Source organism: Lagenorhynchus albirostris, chromosome 8 (genome assembly GCF_949774975.1).
Source record: "Lagenorhynchus albirostris chromosome 8, mLagAlb1.1, whole genome shotgun sequence".
Taxonomy (NCBI): Eukaryota; Metazoa; Chordata; class Mammalia; order Artiodactyla; family Delphinidae; genus Lagenorhynchus; species Lagenorhynchus albirostris.
This window is the reverse complement of record NC_083102.1, coordinates 55,904,575-55,924,803: the sequence shown is the minus strand read 5'-3', so window position 1 is coordinate 55,924,803 and position 20,229 is coordinate 55,904,575. Positions and strand designations below refer to the sequence as shown.

Here is a 20,229-nt window from a genome sequence, read left to right as displayed (position 1 = left end):
GTTAAAAAAAAAAACCTGAATAAGTTTTGCTCACAATTTTTAAGCAGCAGTAGTCTGTTGAAGACATAAAGCAACACTATTAATTATCTTTTAGAAAATGAGCTATCTCATATCTTAGAAAATTCTGAAGCTTTCTGGTATCTGTTTCTGTGGAGTATTTTATAAATGATCCTTATAGGCTTATTCTTATTTCACAAATTTATCAGAGACATTACATTTTATATTTTCAAAAGATTGCTGGCTAGTAACTTAAAAATTGTCATTCGTAAAAGGGACATTTAAATAAATAAATAAATATATAATTTTGGCAACTTTAGGAGAGCACAAAAAAGTAAAAATCACCTACAAGTTGACCATTTTAAGCACTTTACATAAAAAAAGCAGAAGTCTCTTCCCTTTGTTCCTCCTTTTTACCCCCAGCTCCAGAGGTAACAACCTTTAACCGTAGCTGCATCCCCTTCCACCCATTTTTGTATGTGTTCACATAGGGTTGGCAGATTTACAGGACAAAATAAAGACATGCAGTTAAATTTGAATTTCAATAAACAACAAATAATTTTTTCATATAAATAGGTCCCTTATAATGCAAGGGACACATTTAAACTAAAAAATTATCTGTTGTTTATCTAACATTCAAACTTAACTCAGTGTCCTGTATTTTATCTGGCCACCCTAATGCAGACATGTTCACACATACATAAATATGTACACTTTTCTTTTATCAAAATAGAATCAAGCTGTCTGTATTACTCTAACTAAGGCATGTTCTTTTCGATATCAATTTATCTAGCTAGCCTGTTAGAGTTACCCAGGTTCTTTCTAACGGTTGCTTGATATTACGTTGTAGACTCATCATAATTTATTTAACTATTCCCTCATTGGTAGACATTTTAGGTGCTTGGGTTTTTTTGTTTGTTTTTTGTTTTTTACTCTTTCAGACAAAATAGCATTGATGCTCTTTGTTTTGACTTATTCTGAACCGTGCTGTTGGTTCTGTAGGGTGAATTCCTAGAAGTGGAATTGCTAGGTCATAGCACATTTTTAAAACACTGTTTGTTCATTTCCTTTGTACTCATTCACTGAACAGCTGAAGAGGCCAAGTACACCTGGGGCACCCAGTCAGGTGGAGCCAATACTGTGTGGGAGGCACCTTCTTGACCTTGCAGAATCGGCCTCCGTCCTCCTCCACTGACAGCTCCATGAGACCAAGCACTGTGGTCCTCCAGCCCACACCACGCCTGGCTCAAGAGCTGGCCTGGGACACACACTTAGAATAATGAATATGAGTTTACTCAAGGGGTTGCTGTGAGAATTACATGAAATAATGTATGCAGAGTGCCTGGGTAAAAAAAATAATGTCTGTAAAATACTTGGGATGCTCCTTTATCTTTCTCACCCCACCCCCATTTCCAGTTCCTTCCTTAGTGTAGAGGGGCTCTAATCTAGTGAGGGAGACATCCCGGTTACAGTAAAGTAGGGTAAGTTCTAGACTGAGTGCTGTGGGTTTATAGAAGGGGGGCGCTTGGCTTAGCCTGTGGGTGTAAGGGGGTTTGCTCAGAACTTGGCCAAACTCTACTTAAAATAAGTCCTGAAAGACAAATTGGAAAGAGCCAGATGTACAAGATACGTGTGTTGGGGAGCAGGGCAGTGGAGGGAATTCCTAGGCATAGGGGACAGCATTGCAAAGGGACAAAGATATAATGTAATAGAGCAGATCATCTTCAGAGCATAGAAACAGTGAAATGAAAACCAGAGGTAGTTCGGGATCAGACATGAAAGTGTTTTAGGCAGTGGCTAGATTCTACCTTTGTCTTACAGTGAATGGTAGGTGACTTCCGTATGATTCAGATTTACATTTTAGAAATATCATTTAGTCAGCACTGTGGAGAAAAGATTTAAAATGCTTAAAGCGAAAAACAGGTGCTGTGTTAGGCTACATTGTAGTCGTACAGGCAAGAGATACAGGCAACTTGACAGGGACCATAGAGATGGATTTGAAAGGTAATTTAGGAACTACGATTAGTAGCACTAGGTAACTAATTAGCTCTATGGTTGGGAGAAGAGAAGGAATCTAAAATGTCTGTCAGATTTGTGGATCGATCATCTGGGTGGAGGGTGGTGCCATTATATAAGATAAGAAATATAGTCTGGGGCTTCCCTAGTGGCGCAGTGGTTAAGAATCTGCCTGCCAATGCAGGGGACACGGGTTCGAGCCCTGGTCCGGGAAGATCCCACATGCCGCGGAGCAACTAAGCCCATGCGCCACAACTACTGAGCCTGAGCTCTAGAGTCCGTGAGCCACAACTACTGAAGCCTGCGTGCCTAGAGCCCATGCTCCACAACAAGAGAAGCCACCACAATGAGAAGCCCGTGCGCCACAGCAAAGAGTAGCCCCCGCTCACCGTATCTAGAGAAAGCCTGTGTGCAGCAACGAGACCCAATGCAGCCAAAAATAAATAAAATAAAAACATTTATTTTTTAAAAAGTAAAAAAAATAATTAAAAAGGTGTTCCCTTTAAAAAAAAAAAAAAGAAATACAGGCTGAAGAACAGAGTTTGATAGCAGTGAAGAAACTGTATTGTTATTTGCGACATACTGAGATCAGTTGCTGTGGAATATTCTAGAGAACATGAGCAGGAAGCATTGAAGTTTGCATGTCTGAAACTCAAGGGAGCAGTCCCAGCTGCCATTATGACTTGGGATGCTCAGAATATGACTAAATGTTGGAGCCATGAATGAGTGAGGTGAGGAGGTGAAGGAAGAATTTAGAATTTAAGATTCTTTTGAGACACATAATTGGAAACACAAACAAATGCTGAATGTTTGTGGTAACCATTGTGGACAACAAACAGGAGCTTGCCAGAGACACAGAGAAGGCAGTGCTGAGAGCCTAGATGAAATTGGAGACTAGGGCAGGTAACCATTCCAGCCTTCGTGTGGTGGTTTTCCCTCAGCAGTCTTTGGTATTTTTTTTTTAACATCTTTATTGGAGTATAATTGCTTTACAGTGGTGTGTTAGTTTCTGCTTTATAACAAACTGAATCAGTTATACATATACATATGTTCCCATATCTCTTCCCTCTTGCGTCTCCCTCCCTCCCACCCTCCCTATCCCACCCCTCTAGGGGTCACAAAGCACCGAGCTGATCTCCCTGTGCTATGCGGCTGCTTCCCACTAACTATCTATTTTATGTTTGGTAGTGTATATATGTCCATGCCACTCTCTCACTTTGTCACAGCTTACCCTTCCCCATCCCCATATCCTCAAGTCCATTCTCTAGTAGGTCTGTGTCTTTATTCCCGTCTTACCCCTAGGTTCTTCATGACCATTTTTTTTTCTAGATTCCATATATATGTGTTAGCATACGGTATTTGTTTTTCTCCTTCTGACTTACTTCACTCTGTATGACAGACTCTAGGTCCATCCACCTCACTACAAATAACTCAATTTCATTTCTTTTTATGGCTGAGTAATATTCCTTTGTATATATGTGCCACATCTTCTTTATCCATTCATCTGATGATGACACTTAGGTTGCTTCCATGTCCTGACTATTGTAAATAGAGCTGCAATGAACATCTTGGTACATGACTCTTTTTGAATTATGGTTTTCTCAGGGTATATGCCCAGTAGTGGGATTGCTGGATCGTAAGGTAGTTCTATATTTAGTTTTTTAAGGAACCTCCATACTGTTCTCCATAGCGGCTGTATCAATTCACATTCCCACCAGCAGTGCAAGAGTGTTCCCTTTTCTCCACACCCTCTCCAGCATTTATTGTTTCTAGATTTTTTGATGATGGCCATTCTGACTGGTGTGAGATGATATCTCATTGTAGTTTTGATTTGCATTTCTCTAATGATTAGTGATGTTGAGCATTCTTTCATGTGTTTGTTGGCAGTCTGTATATCTTCTCTGGAGAAATGTCTATTTAGGTCTTCTGCTCATTTTTGCATTGGGTTGTTTGTTTTTTTGTTATTGAGCCGCATGAGCTGCTTGTAAATCTTGGAGATTAATCCTTTGTCAGTTGCTTCATTTGCAAATATTTTCTCCCATTCTGAGGGTTGTGTTTTGGTCTTGTTTATGGTTTCCTTTGCTGTGCAAAAGCTTTTAAGTTTCATTAGGTCCCATTTATTTATTCTTGTTTTTATTTCCATTTCTCAAGGAGTTGGGTCAAAAAGGATCTTGCTGTGATGTATGTCATACAGTGTTCTGCCTATGTTTTCCTCTAAGAGTTGGATAGTGTCTGGCCTTACATTTAGGTCTTTAATTCATTTTGAGTTTATTTTTGTGTATGGTGTTAGGAAGTGTTCAGCAGTCTTAATCGTAGGCGTTGGATGGGCAGGTGTTTACCAAGGTGAGGCCTTGGAGGATCAGTTTAAGGAGAAGTGGAAGATGATTTTTATGGTGCCTGGAAAGAGAGTGATCCAAAAAGCTGACTGGGGGTTTTAGGTGGGTGGGGAAAAGATTTAGGGGAGGGGCATCCTTAAACCAGAACAGTACTTGGTATATAAAACCTACCTGATTTTAGTACATTTGTACATTTAGTAGATTTAAATCTACTTAGTATTTGAGTGCTGTTGAGACTAAGAGTTTCCTAGCCTTGGTGCTGTCCATCTTTCCCTAGACAGTTCCTATTGAATGGCCTATTTTAATGTTAACTTGCTGAATTCTTTGTAAGATAGTCCTTAGGTTCTTAACCAAGTTCTCGTGTTTTTTTGTTGTTGTTGTTGTTTGTTTTTTGTCTTGGTGAATGCTCTTCAGTTCTATTTAGCCTAAAGATCCCCCCTTTTCTCTTGGCCTCCATGCTTTTCCTGACTAGATATGACCACCCAGAGTCTCTTCTTCCTGTAGATTGAAGAAGTTATTAGCCAGGAGCATATGGTCCTCCTTCCCCTGGAGATGCATTTGCTGCCTCTCTCCTAACAGGCTTCAGCTTAAAAATTCAGTCCTTGAAACAACACGAAATAAAAAATGTTGAAGCGCTGCCTCTTCGGAGCCCCCATAAACAGCTGTGCATGCAGCTCAACCCAAAACAGAGAATATGCACAGATGTGTTTATGGGAAGGAGGCACGAATATGCTCAGTGTGTTGTTTTCGGCTTCTCACCACTGCAGGGATTGCTTTTCTTTTTCAAGGAAGAGGTACATTGTGGTAAGCAATGTTTTACGACCTATAATAAAAACTCTTGTAAAGACCATTTTTTCGACCAAATGAAGCTGTGTTCTTTTCAGGGAACACTTTCCTTTGCTCCTCTCCCCCTCTCTGTATTGGAATGCACACAGTTCAGCATTAATGCGTAACATAAGGAAATAATATCACAAATTCTAGTTCTTATTTAAGCTGGGAAAGCAACCGAAGTTAATTATGTAAAAAAATTCATTAGTAATGTTTTTCCCTACTCAGTAGTAGCTTCTGAATATATATATATTGATTAAGTAAAAGTTTATCTTGCATTTTTACAGTAAATTGTTATTATCCCGTGAAAACACCCATAGGATAGTTTGAGGGAACCTCAACAGTTGGAGGCTCCATAGAAAAATCAGTCCCAGGATAGGTAAAAAGCAACTTAAAACCACCTTAGAAAGTTGGGTCATATACAAAGAGAGACATACAGTGCACTCAGTGAATAATAACAGATGATTTCTAAGGACCCTCCTAGAAACCCTAAAATGCTAGCAAGCTTTAGACTTTCAGAATTAAGAACAGGCAACATAACACTTGATTTAAATAAAATAATAAATATTTTAAAGGTTGTATACTGTGCACACAGTGGTGTTTTTTGACCTTAGTAATGACTGTTTGGGAAGATGGGAGACTGTTCATGTCCTAACTGGAGAAAACTAGATAGATCTGAACTTAGGGTGTTGCTAGATGCCATTGCTAATGGAAGGTCCTCTTCTTGTTTCATGGCACCGGTTCTGAACCCGGTAGCAAGCTGGGAAATTCACACATTGTTTTTAGTCCTCACAGCCTCCCTCAGGAAAGTATTATGTGCATTTACAGATGAGGAGACCAAGGCTGGATGCGAGGGGAGGGGAAGTGGAGGTTAAATAGCAGGCCCAAGTTCACCTAGTGTCTAACCTGGAGATGTAGCAGAGCTCTCAGAAGATGGGTCACTAAAGTTGACCTGTGGAAACGAACACTAACGTATTGCATTTGTCTCTTGGATTGCCTTTCCTCTCTTTCCTTTTCTAATGTTTCTAATGTTCTAGTTCAGACTCTTACTATCCTATGTCCAGAGTAGAATAATAGCCTTCTTACAGCACCTCCCATCCACTCTGTGTACCAAAATATCAATAATAATACGCCATTTTTTTTACACATTTTCACCAGCTTTCTATTGACTACAAGACATGACACTGTAAACTCCCTGCACCAGGCCAGCAACAAAGCTCTTAGCAGTGTGGTCCCATTTAGCAGTGCACCCCCTCTGGGGGCTGTTACTGGTCTCCAAATACCTAAGCACTTGCCCTCCTCTAGGCCTCTGCCAGTGTGGTCTTCTAGGCAGATGCTTCCCCACATCAAACTGAATAGTAGCTCACCGCCAGGATGGGCTGGGATGCTGCTTCCTCCTCAGTGCTTACTCATTGCCTGTAGCCCCTGTGCCATTTGTGGTCCTTGCCATATGCTGACTGAAGTGTATAGGTGCATATTTATATCTTCTCTCCCTGTGAAAACAGGAGCTCCCTGGGTCTCTGTCTTAGGTGTATGTGAGTAACATCACCTAGCACAATGCCTTACACATAATAGGGGGTTCATATTTCTTTTTAATAAATGGTAGCAATTCATTATGTGTATGTACTTTATACTATATAAAGTACTTAAATATTTAATATCCTACTTAAATACTATATATATTTATATATACATATATAGTGTAATATTATATAATATCTTATTAAGTCTCTCCTTTTTGAGATTATTTCCATTTTTATAAATGTGAAAACCCAGGCCCACAACAGTTGCAAGTGACCAGCCTTAGATTATATAACTAGTAAGCAAAAATTCAGATCCAGTGCTTTCAGCTCTAAATCCAGTGCTCTTTCTTTTAAATCATACTGCCCTCAAAAATGGAAATTTACGTCTCACGTGCAGGTGGCTCCCTTAAGTTATATGCATTTCCAAGAGAAATTTCTTTTGTACTTCTTTTGCACCTCCACTTGGCATTCAGTAAATTCTTAGCGAATAAGGGATAAACCACAATGCAGGATCACAGCCTTTTCACTAATGACTCAGGAATCAGTTTAATTAGTGAGGATATTCTGTATAACTCCTGTGCAGAGCCCAGAGCAAAAGTCATTATATGTCAGCTTAATGCCTATCTGTAGACTATTGAGTGATTCATCAAATCAAGTAAAATTAACAAATTTCTCTGTGTAAGGTACCCTGTTGGATGCTGTGGAGAGTATAAAGGTGTACCACATTCCCATTCCTCAGAGAATTTACAGTCCAGCTCAACAGCACTTAAAATTTTGTATTATATACTTGACAAATCAAGTATATTATAAAAAATAATCAAATATCTCAGTTCCACAGAGGCAGGGCAGGGTTTATCCTGATTTTTGTAAATGAAAAACTGAGGTCCAGAAAAGTTAGGACTTGGTTAGTCAATTCGCTGGTGGCGAAGATGAAATAGAATTTAGTCAATAGCATGGGATTAAGACACCATACTTTGAGAAACACTGATGTGACAATGTGAGATTATAGTATTATTAGGAAACTTAGCCAGTTGTCCAGTTCTGCATCCAGGTGATGACTCAGGCAAAGCGATTTGATCCGTAGAATGCTTCTCTTAGGGATGAGAGAGGGTATGTGACTTGCTTGTAGTCATACCCCTAGCTGTAGAAAAATGTGTTCATTATAGGCCTAGGAGTATTATATTTATGAAACAATGAACTGCAAGTCTTAACACACATATGAAGATGTTTTAATAACTAATAGGTAGGAATACTGATGTATATGCTATGCCTCTTTGGTCCCTATGCCCTAATCCAAACCTGTTTTTTTCTGATTTCCCTGGAATTTTGTTACCTGCTAAAGGATTCCTTCTTGGGAGGAATCAGTAAGTTCTTTTTAAGCTAACAGTTTTTATAGATTTCTTGGTCATTTCCAATTTAGTTTGGGCCTCACTTCTCTCTGAAAAGTCGTTGAACATTTATTGGTACCTGTTAATACAGTGGGCTGGGAGTCTAGTGTATGTGGAGGAAGAGTGATTAAAACAGACCCTAGGGCTTCCCTGGTGGCGCAGTGATTGAGAGTCCGCCTGCTGATGCAGGGGGCGCGGGTTCATGCCCCGGTCCGGGAAGATCCCACATGCCGCTGAGCGGCTGGGCCCGTGAGCCATGGCCGCTGAGCCTGTGCGTCCGGAGCCTGTGCTTCGCAACGGGAGAGACCGCAACAGTGAGAGGCCCGCGTACCGCAAAAAAACCCAAAAAAACCAGACCCTAATTCTCATCAGAAGATGGGGCCGTAAGGCAGTTAGTGAGTGAAGATGGAGGAAGTCCACAGGAATTCCAGGAGGCAAGGCCAGAGAGTTAGGTGGGCTTTGTCTGAGGGTGTTCGAGCGTGAGAATGATCTGACAGGTTCAGGTTTGCAAATCACCTTTGCAAGTTTAAGATCAGCTTTGCCAGAGAGGAAATGATGGATTTGAGGAAGGAGATTGGTGGGGAAACAGAATAGTACATGTAAGGAAGGATGAGAGTGAGATCTACTCTAGTGGGGGCCTCAGAGGTGTAGGAATTATATTTTTTAAAATGACAAAACGTTACTGAGGGACCTAGAAGAAGACTTGAATAAAAAATGAACCATACCATGTTGTGTAAAGAAAGACTCACTATTGTAGAAGTATCAGTTTTTCCCCAATTAATCTATAGTTTCTTAAAAAATCAGTGAAAATACTAAAAGAATTTGAGGGACGATATGGGAAGTCAATAAAATAATCTTAAAATCAGTCCAGAACAGTAACATGTAAGAATATCCAGGAACATTTTACAGAGAATGGGAAGAGGAAACCAGCCCTACCTGATATGAAAATATATTCTAAATATTTTATTATTAAAAGAGAAAGTACTCTAAACTGAACCAAGTGAGTCAAAATCCAGAAGCAAGCTCAAGTAATATAGAACATGATAAAAATGGCATTTAGTGGATAATTTAATAGATGCTTAAAACCTTTGCCTAAGATAGTATATTAAAAAAAACAGAATAGCACACAACCATTAAAAATTGAGTAATAGGGACTTCCCTGGTGGTCCAGTGGCTAAGACTTCGCCTTCCAATGCAGGGGGTGTGAGTTCGATCCCTGGTCGGGGAGCTAAGATCCCACATGCCTCTTGGCCCAAAACCAAAACATAAAACAGAAGCAGTATTGTAGCAAATTCAGTAAAGACTTCAGAAATGGCCCACATAAAAAAAATCAAGCAATAGACCTGTATTTATTGACATGCAAATGCGTTCAATATACATTATGATGTGAAAAGACAATTACAAAATTGTATACACTAGCATTTCATTTATAAAACAGAAAATAACTATACGTATGAGTATACATGTATAGAAAAATTATGAAAGGATACACGAATATGTTAACTGTGGTTACCTCTGGATGGAGGAATCGTGGGTGGTATTTCTTTCCTTTTTTTCCTTGTGTTTTGATTTTTTTTAATTTAACAGTGAAGCTGCATTACATTTCTAATCAGAAACTTAGAAGATCTTTCCATTTTGGAGAACAGTGAAGAGGAGGGAGGGATCCAGTGTGAAAGGCCATGGCAGGATTCAGTTGGGAGTGGAACATCCTATTGGTTGTTGCAAGCCAGGTGGATTACTGGTGATCTTCCAAGAGCTGCCGCATCTCCATTCACTGCAGCGATGCAGTGTGGCTGGGGAATGAGAAAATGTGCACCGCTGAGTCAAGACCACTGGCTAAGGAAAGAAGGGGGTTGCTTGGGTTGTTTATCAGTCAAGGGACAATAGAAAGGGAAGTCCCAGATATACAGAAAAGGGGAATGGTTAGTCAAGCGAGGGGAAGGACTTAAGGAAGCTGGAATGAAGGCGATCTAGAGCATAGGAAGAAGGTGAATACTGCATAGAAGGAAAGAAAGCTTTTCCACCAGGAGGTGAGGGAGAGGGGTAGATGCCAGTGCTTACGTATAGGTGAAGCACAGGGAGCTGATAGCCTTCCCTTGATCGTCGGTATTTCTCTCGGAAGTGGAGTGCACACTAGTGTGTTAAGAGAAGGAAGAGAGATGATAAGGTAGGGGGACAGCAGTGAAAATTTAGCCTACAGGGACAGCGAGGGCTAACTAGGGACCTGTACGATTACCTGGTGGCACTAACGTAGTCAGGGTTGGAGGACTGACTTTATATTGATAATAGACATGTATGTGATCATTTTTCCCCCTTAACAGCTCTCTGCAACACAGGTATAACAGCTGAAAAAGAGAGCAGTTGGGCTAATTGAGGACAAAGCTTTGTATAGAGGATAAGATAGAGTGACCGTGGAACCAGAGACTTGAGGGAATTGGCAGATTTAACAAATGACGCATGAAGAAGTTGCTCTCCAAGTTTAATTAATTATGCTGTCTAATAAGTTTATGTAAATTTAAGTGGTATTTTGATATCCAAATAAATGTAATTAAAGTAACTTTTAAATTTTTTAATTAAAAAAAGACGAGAGTTAAGTAATACCACATTCCTGGTTTTAGCTGTGGGAGTAGATGGCACAGAATTGAATGGAGTTGAAGAAATCAGAGTTCTCTGAAGCTAAGGTGTTCTTGGGATGCTGAAGCCAGGCAGGAATATGGTGAGTGTGGGCTAGAGAGGATGAGCCACAGTCCCTGAGGAATATGAAGGAGTGACAGCAAATGATAGCAATGAGAAAGGGGATTTTGTCAGCATTAATTGAAGGAGGTATAAGTCTCAAAGACAAAAGGATAACCACTTGGATGGGATAGTTGGCAACAAAAGAATGTTGGTACAGACCCCATGGGGGGTGTTTTGGTGGGGTGGGCTATAAATGAAAGGTTGTGACCTTACTTAACAGGTTTTACTTAATATAATTGTAGTTAAGTTACATTCATTAGAATAATTTTCAACTGCAAATTATACAACACGATGAAAAAATGGCTTGAAGTTAGAGCATTATTGTTGCCCTAACTACAAGGCTAGAGGTGGGCAGCCCCAAAGTTGATTCAGCTCTTCAGTGATGTCATCAAGACCCAGACTCTTTCCCTCATTACGCTCGGGCATTTCCGCGTGTGCAGGTGATGTCTCCCTTTATGTTTCAAGGTGATTGCTACAGTAGCAAGTTCATGCCCTGAAGCAGTAGCATTTGGTGTAAGATGCACAGGTGGAGAGTGAGGGCTGGGAGGTGAGGAGGAAGTACAGCAGAGAGTTTTCTACAGTGGTCTTACTAGGAGAAAAATGCTTTCCAAACCTTGCGCATATGTCTCATTAGCCAGGACTGGGTCCCATGTCCATCTCTAGATCAATTCCTAGCAAACGGGAATGTGGTTGCCTTGGACCAGTCCTTCATGGCTGGCAACCAACAATGTCTGCTACAGTATGCAAATTACAATATGCTCCACTCTGTGGAAAACCAACTTCTCTAATACATTACCTCGTTTGGAGAGGAGGGAAGTACGGAGTGAGAAGAAAATTCTCAAAAGAGGGAATTGAGGAGAGTGGGGGAAGACATGAAGGTATTTTGTCCAGATACAGCCATTAAAAAACATACTGTTAAAAAAATTTTATTATAAAGAGTATGTGTTAAAATGGGGAAATATCCACAGTATATTGTTAAATGATTTTAAAAGGATCACAAAACAATGAGTCTAGAACAAAAACCATTTGGGGCATTAGCCAACAACCTAGTCACTTATACTCTGTATTTTCTTGTGTATGCAATGTTGATTTTTACATCTTGCTCTGAAGAAGTTATAATTAACATCGTTATTTGTAGTTTCAGTTCCCAATGACTTTCCACTGTGGGTTAATAATAGCCGTCATGATGAGGTAATGATTCCTTCTTTCAGACTGTCCATTTAGCCATTGCATTTTCCCTCAAACACCAACAATATTTCCAGGCTTGGTGAAAATCAGTGGTGATTTTCTTATTTCTAGTTAGTTGAGACTGATCCTGTACTTACTCAGCGTTATCATCACTTCCAGGAATGAACAATACATGGCTTCTTTTCATTCTCTCTTCAGAATACGTATTTTGTTAATAAAATTTATATAGGAAACCACTTTTATTATGCTTTCATCCAGTTGCATAGAAGCAGTAAGAGTAGAAAGCCAGCACTTGCAATGAGGGAGGGGCCTTGCCTTTGTTTCTGCTGAAGAGCCCCAAGGCGTGTGTTGCCTTCCTCAGCTAGATCTCCCCTCCCCTCCCTTTGGAACAAAACTGCCGTGTGGCTTGTGGCTCATCTGCAGGTCCTCCCATTTATTACTTACTTTCAATTTACCAATTACTACTTTCCAGGTAATCTGAAGCTTTAAGGAGCCTGCTTTAGCCCTCCTCTTGCTTTGTCGGAATTTGTTTTGCCCTTTGTGATTCGGGATACAGCATTCTCTGGGTACTCCTATGGACCAGAGTGAGAAGTAGGGGGATCCTGTTTATAATGCAGTCTTTGCGACCCATTGTTAACATTGTGAATTGATCAGTGAAAGTGTGAAGACGCCACTGTCAAGTTTTGAAGTAGAGTACGGTGTGGACATTACAATAAGCTTGATGTGGTAACTTCAGGCAGATTCTCCTTGAGCGCAGAAGTGGAAGGAGCGAGTGAAATCTCCAGTGCATGAATGAACCCACCTGATTGACTACCCAGGACTAGGCTTTGTTATTCACTACTTCATTGCTTATATAGTAATATTGTAGCACATTTTACAGGAGAACTGTGATTTTTAAAATATCCTGGGACTAGATTCAGCAATTCTACTTCTGGGCATATACATCCGAAAGAAGTGAAAGCAGGGTCACAAAGAGATATTTGTATTTATACACCTATGTGCATAGCGGATTCTTCACGATAGCCACAACAGCCCAAGTGTCTGTCCGTCAGCAGACGACTGGACAAGCAAAATGTAGTATATCCACACAATGGAATATTAGTCAGCTTTAAAAAGGAAGGAAATTGTGACACATACTACATCATGGATGAACTTTGAGGGCATTATGCTAAATTAAATAAGCCAGTCACAAAAAAGCGAATACATTATGATTCCACTCATATGAGGTATCTAGAGTGGCCAAATTCACAGAAACAGAAAATAGAAGGGTGGTCTGGGAGGAAAGGAGAAGTGAAGAGCTGTTTAGTGGGTCTAAGAGTTTCAGTTTTGCGGGCTTCCCTGGTGGCACAGTGGTTGAGAGTCCGCCTGCCAATGCAGGGGACATGGGTTTGTGCCCCTGTCCAGGAAGATCCCACATGCCGCGGAGCGGCTGGGCCCGTGAGCCATGGCCGCTGAGCCTGCGCATCCGGAGCCTGTGCTCCGCAACGGGAGAGGCCACAACAGTGAGAGGCCCGCGTACCGCAAAGAAAAAAAAATTATAGGAAGAGTTTCCGTTTTGCAAGATAGAAAAAGTTCTGAAGATTGGTTGTACAACAGTGTGAATATACTTACTACTGAACTATACGCTTAAAAATGGTTAAGATGGGAAATTTTATGTGTATCTTACCACAGTTAAAATTTTCAAATATATGTTAGTAATCAGCAAAAAAGGAAAAACAAAGAGATCCCGGGACTGGCCCTCATTATTGTCAGTAGTCCTCTGCTTTATGACTTTATCATCACATGCTCTGTTACTTTTATTCCTGTAATTATAATCCCTACCTTAAGTCAATATGTTACCAGTTTAGTGTAAAAAAAAACCTTTGTGGTGTTGATCTGTGAGGTTCCTTTAACATCCTTCATAAGAAGCAAACTGGGTGGGAGATCTTCATAAGAAACAACAAATCGTTATGAAGACTCTTCTGTCAAAAATTGGATAACAAATTTGAAAAGACTGTGATTTACACATTGTAAGGAGAAAAAAATGATTATCCTTGTGCAAGTTGTATATGTCTTTAATTTTTAAGTAGATAAGCTACTGATGTATACTTTTGTTGCTAAAGCCTTGAGGATGTGAGTACATCACTTAGATTTAGGTAGATGCATCCAAAAATACAGAATTGTTTATTGAGAGCTGTCAGTTTTGTGATTTACTGTATGGAATATGTTGGTGTTTTCAATATCTGTTTATCTTATTTATTTATTTTTGGCTGCATTGGGTCTTCACTCCTGTGCACAGGCTCTCTCCACCTGCCGCAAGCGGGGACTACTCCTCGCTCTGATGTGCGGGCTTCTCACCGCGGCGGCCTCTCCGGCTGCAGAACACGGGCTCTAGGCTCACGGGCCTCAGCAGCTGTAGCACACAGGCTCAGCAGTTGTGGCTCACGGGCTCTAGAGCGCAGGCTCAGTAGTCGTGGCACATGGGCCTAGCTGCTTTGCGGCATGTGGGATCTTCCCAGACCAGGGCTCAAACCCATGTGCCTGCATTGGCAGGTGGATTCTTAAGCACTGCGCCACCAGGGATGCCCTTCAGTATCTTTTGAAACTAATCATACCTTTTGTGTAGTTGGAAAAAATGACCCAGTGATAAAACTTTTTCCCATTAGAAAAGCTTGAGGTAGATTTTCAGTTTGCTTGTTTGTTTTGTTTTCAAAGAAGTAAGAGGATTACTGCTCTAGAACACCTAAGAGAAACTAATTGTTGTTACAAGGCTTTGAAGACTTCTGGTGTTCAGACTGAAGTCCAGAGTCTTTTTAGGGGAGTTGCCAAGGATAAAACCCCATCTAAAGTCACTGGGAGCCAGACTTCATTCCATGATGGTGTCCTATTAAAACATGCTCCCATGTCACATGTTTCAGAAAGATACAGATTGAGGGCCTCCAGTGACTGTTTATCATTAGTGTGACTAGACATTTTATGCCAGAATTGTGCATTGTAACATTAAAAGGTTTTAAACCTATATTTAACTTAATTGGCAGTATCCATAGTTTCATTACATTGCATCGCTAGGATTACTGGGAAATATTTGAGTCTTGTATAAGACGGATTAATTTAGTTTAAAATCTTGAGGAGCTAATTTAAAAGTATGTCTCATGATACTATAAATTGAGATAGAACAGATGATAAGCTTAAGTAGAGAATCCTTTGAAATGTCTTTGATCAAAGCACTGCTTGTGATTCTGAAGGAAAGGTGTTTTTTATTTTCTTGCCTTGTTTAGTGTTACAGTTGATTCATTCATATAATTCTCAGGAAATGGGACCAGAGTTCTCATTCTATTTGTGACCAGAGTTCCTAACATAGGTGCATATATTTCCCTTTTCAGATTAGGTGTTCCCTTTTCAGATTAGGTGTTCTGATGAAAGATTAGATGTTCCGATGAAAGATTGGGGTGGGTCCCCAAATCATACTTACTACAAGCCCATAATGCTCATCAACCTACCTCGCAATGGAATTACTGAAGGAAATGAGATTTGGGGCAATTTTTTAAAAAATCGTTAACTCAAGTCTTACTGGTTCAAAACTCTAATTATAGCTGGATATTATAGGTTTAAAAGAAAACCCAGTTTGCTAACCAAAAAACTTTTTAAGTAGCCTAATAAAATCTAAAGAGTGGTAATTCCTATGTAGAACCAACTTTTTATACATCCATAGGTGTCATTTACATGGAATCAATGTTAGTGCCAGTATATGTGTTCTCACTGCCTAAACTGTGCTTTTATATGATGTTAAGAAGTCATTTTCATCTACACTAGCCTTTAAACAGAGGAGAACTAGACTCTTAGTATATGTACCAAAATAACACAACTAAAACCAAATAATAATGATCATGGCATAGGAAGGAAAACTATGCAGCCATTAAAAATCATATTGTATAATAAAGTTATATTTTAGAAGAATTTTGTTGAAGTGGCAAAATATTCATAATGAATTGTTAAATGTTTTTTAAACAACTGTAAAGTGTGTACAGAATAACAATTTTTATTTATAAATATGTTATATTTATATATTATATTGTATGTGATATATATTGAATATTTATATATTATATAGAGATATAATATATTTATACCTCCAAATATAACAGTATCTGTTTAAAAGATGTGAAAGATAAAAGTTAACAGTAAAGTTTTCTCTCTTCTCTGAGTGGTGGGATTTTGCATGATTTTTGTTCTTCCTCTGGATTTTTAATAAAATTTTTAAAAAGCTTCTATATGCATTAAGCATGTACCAATTTTATAATTAAGGAAAATGTAGTGTGTGCTGTATAAATACACAAATAAAAGCAATACATATGTATTTAAACTCAGTAGTTCAGGCTTTTCATAAATTAAGATGGGCCTTATTAGTATAATTAATTGGTTCAAATTTTTACATATTTATTCTACTAATTGGCTGCTTAAACTGTTTGAACAATGAAACATGAACCAAGCACATTTATTCTTTGTACTGTTTTAAATGGTTGGTGCTTAGTTTATAAGAAGCTAAAGATGACAAGCCAGCATGACATTAGTTTAGGTTAGTCATGCTGTTTAAAATCCACTGCTTACAAGTCATGTGCATGTGTTTCCAATAAAGACTTATTTGCTGCAACAGTAGATTACTTTCGTTAACATTTTGTGCTTCATTTTCACACTCTTGTTTATTCATTCCAAGTTGTTTTACCCTCAATGGTTCTTAAGTCTTGAAGGACTGTCTGTCCCTCAACAGTGCAGTCTTCTCCAGAGTTTTCATCTTTGGAAACTTAGAAGGTAACCCCAGCCAGTTCATCAGATCCATTTAGGTGGCGCTCAAAAAGAATTCTAGTACGCCTGTGTCATTGTACGCCTGTGTCTAGTACGCCTGTGTCTAGTACACTTGCTTAGTGCTCTGTTCACTGACCTTGTGGCACTGGCCACATTTTCTTCTAGTTGTTTGTTACTCTGTCTCCCCCAGGAAATGGGACACTTCAACGATTATCATTTGTTGAATGCTAACCGTGTGCCAGAAACTACTTCTTTACATGCGTTACTTCATTTAAATCTCGTATTATGAAAAGTAAGCACTGTTTTCTCCTTTTTATAGGTGGAAAACTAAGGCTTTGGTTTTGAATAAGCCAGGATATAAAGATAGAACTCCCTGAAGGAAATACCAATACTGTAAACCAATAACTAAATACAGTCCAGCTGATGAACAAGTGTGTCCTCACAGCCCCTGCCAGCTCTGAAGCCCCTGATGCTACCTAATCATTTCTCTAACCTTTATATGAACAAAATCATTCCATCCTCCCTTTACATACCATTCTCACAATATTTGGGGAGGGGGGGTAGGTCAGTCTTATTAACCCCAGATTTCAGAGGGCCATATCATGGTCACTATCTTAAATTCCTACTTTCAGACAGTTTCCGAGTTTTAAATTTTGTATCTGATTTTATCAGCTCTAAAATTAGAAGAAGATGTGATGTTGGTTTATTTTCTGAATGCCCCCCTCCTCCATGCTAGCTGATACCGTCAGCAGTAAGTGCTGCCATTTATTGAATGCTGACTACTGTCAGTGCTTTACAAACAGTGATCCTATGAAGTAGGTTTTCCTATTTTTACAGACCTGAATACTGAGGCTTGGCGAGGTTAAATGGTTTACCCGGTTTTCCATGCTCATTCAATCATTGATCTAATGAAGAAGTGCACTGGGGATTTGAATCCAGTTTTCCTGGACTCTGGTTTGAATCAAGACGCTGTCTTTTGCTAGTAGTGTTACTTTGGGCTAATTATATACACTTACTGTGTATCAGTTTCTTGACCTGTAAAATGGGTTAGTGATATTGTTTACCTCAGTGTTGTGGTGTGGATTAAGTGAGTTACTAAAGAGAAGGTCTTTAGAGCAATGCTTGACACGTAGTGATGGCTAAGTGATAGGTGCTATAATAATAAGAAGAACTACCATTAATGTTATCATTGTTTACTGGATTTTAATTGTTGGAATCATGTATTAAATCCTATAAAAGTATATGAAGTAAAAAGTGTCCCTCTCTCACCAACTCCTTCCTCTCCCCAACATTAACCATGGACACCAGTTTGGTGTACATCCTTCCAGAATATTTCCTATGCCATCTGAAACTATTTTTAAATCATCCTTTCATTAATGAAATACAGGTCAAGAGTGAAATTTTTTGTAGTGATCTTGAAAATGGGAGAGTGGAACAGTAGGGGGAAACAAATTCATTCATTCAGCAAATATTTATGGAATGCTTTCTGTATGCCAAGCACTTTTCTAAGTGCTGAGGATTTAGCATGTTGAATTTCTGTTTTGACCATTGATTGATTTTCTTTTTTGGTTTTATTTAGGATATGATGTTTCAGCTTCTCCGAGGTCTGGACTTTCTTCATTCTCACCGAGTGGTACATCGTGATCTAAAACCACAGAACATTCTGGTGACCAGCAGTGGACAAATAAAACTGGCTGACTTCGGCCTTGCCCGCATCTACAGTTTTCAGATGGCTCTTACCTCAGTGGTGAGTGAGAAAGTGCTGTTCTTTCATTAAACTTAGTTTTCTGCTTTTGAATGACAAACTGCCCCCATTCCAGGCCCCTAATGTTATTACTGCCCGTGGTCAGTTGGTGGACAGAATGTCTTTGCACTTTTTATGTAGCAGGCAGTAGGAGGAAAGTGTTATGCTTACAACTACAGACATATCCAGGCTGGGCTTGTTGTGGACAGAACCCATTGCAGAAATAGACGGTTGCTTCTTAGCCACTAGAAAGGAATCAGTTACAAGTTTCCAAATGGTTTTGCCATATGGCTTTTTGCCATAACCACTGTGTTCAGAGCTGCATATATAGTGTCTAGGGAAACATAGCTCAAGGTCAGCGAGGAGAGAGCACCAGGAATGTTGACCTGTCTGCAGCATCCTAGTTTGAGAAACAGCCAGGTACCTGCACAGGTGTGTGAAAGCACTCCTGTGAAGCTGTGGTGTGTTCTTAATTTAATTAAGAAATTAAAATTTCTTTAATTTAAGAAATTAAATTTACAGTGAACGTGGATGATCCGTGAACAAGTAGCACCACCCTGCCGGGTGAAGGCTTCATCCAAGCCAAACTACGAAGAGTAAACCCAAAGGCTCTATTTTGGCAAAGAATGACAGTTATTCTGTTTTTTTCTCATTCAGACACAAAACCATACTAGCTACGCGCTCTGGTTAGCTTCTATTTCTCCTTATAGTTCATTGTTTCTGAGATGAATTTTCATGAAATTCTGCACCCAAAATATACAAAGAGGAGCCTGGAAGCAGGCATTAATATCCCTTGTCTTTGAAGGACTGTTTTCCATGCAGTGAATTCACGCATAGATTTATTTTTAAAGCCAAGTCATGTTCCTTTTTTGTGCTACTTATTTGGGGCAGAAGGTTGATATGGAGAATCCCTTTGAGTCCATGAAGCCTACAAACATTGCCCTCAAAGCATTATATTAAGCCTTAAGTAAAAGAATCTTCTTGGGTCAGTATGCCATTTTCTACATATGGTCCATCTTTAGCCTCAAAGTGGTTCTCAGTTAAGGGCAGCACTGCCCTGGGGGGAGGGGGAAACATTGTTGAGAAATGTGTGACGGCCTCTTTGGTCATCATAACAACTTGGGGGATGGTGGTGGCCACAAGGAGGCTAATATTCTGCGCAACAAAGAATTGTTTCCCCAAATTCCAGTAATGCCTCAGCTGAGAAGTAGAAATTCAGGAGGGGAGTTGGAAATTCTCTAAGAGAGGTAACTTGCCGTAGAAAAACATTCAATTTGCAAAAGTGTTCTGCTTCCTCACCCTGGAAATACAGATACTAGAACCTGGATGTGTAAGATCACATACTTTCCCAACATTATATACTTTACCTAGGGCATCAGAATTTTTACAGAGGATTCCTTAGAATGTGTCACTATTGTTGAAAGATAAATCATTCTTGTTTCCTCTTTGCCCAACATACACCGTCACTTTTGAGAAGACAGGACACGAGACGGTGTTTAAAGGATAAGTCTCCAATTTGGGCTGGGTCAAGTGAGCCCTTGTGTTCTTATATAATCACACCAGAAAGGGCTGAGTCTGTGTGTTTCCCCAGTGGGAAGGGTGAGGTAGGCTAGCGCTTCCCTAGGAAGTAGTTTCGTATGTTGTTTCAGGGCCCTGGGGAGAAGCTTGAATAGGCTTTGCGATCCGGACAG

The 20,229-nt window shown here is 39.6% G+C and overlaps 1 protein-coding gene across 5 annotated transcripts in view; it reads left to right on the top strand.

Moving 5' to 3' along the window:
• CDK6 (cyclin dependent kinase 6) overlaps positions 1 to 20,229 on the top strand; it is a 229,049-nt gene that overhangs the window by 91,647 nt on the left and 117,173 nt on the right. For all 5 annotated transcript variants that reach the window (XM_060157039.1, XM_060157040.1, XM_060157041.1 and 2 more), the window contains exon 4: positions 18,374 to 18,541. In XM_060157039.1, the coding sequence (XP_060013022.1) occupies positions 18,374 to 18,541 (168 nt within the window). The remainder of the gene's footprint in view (positions 1 to 18,373; positions 18,542 to 20,229) is intronic.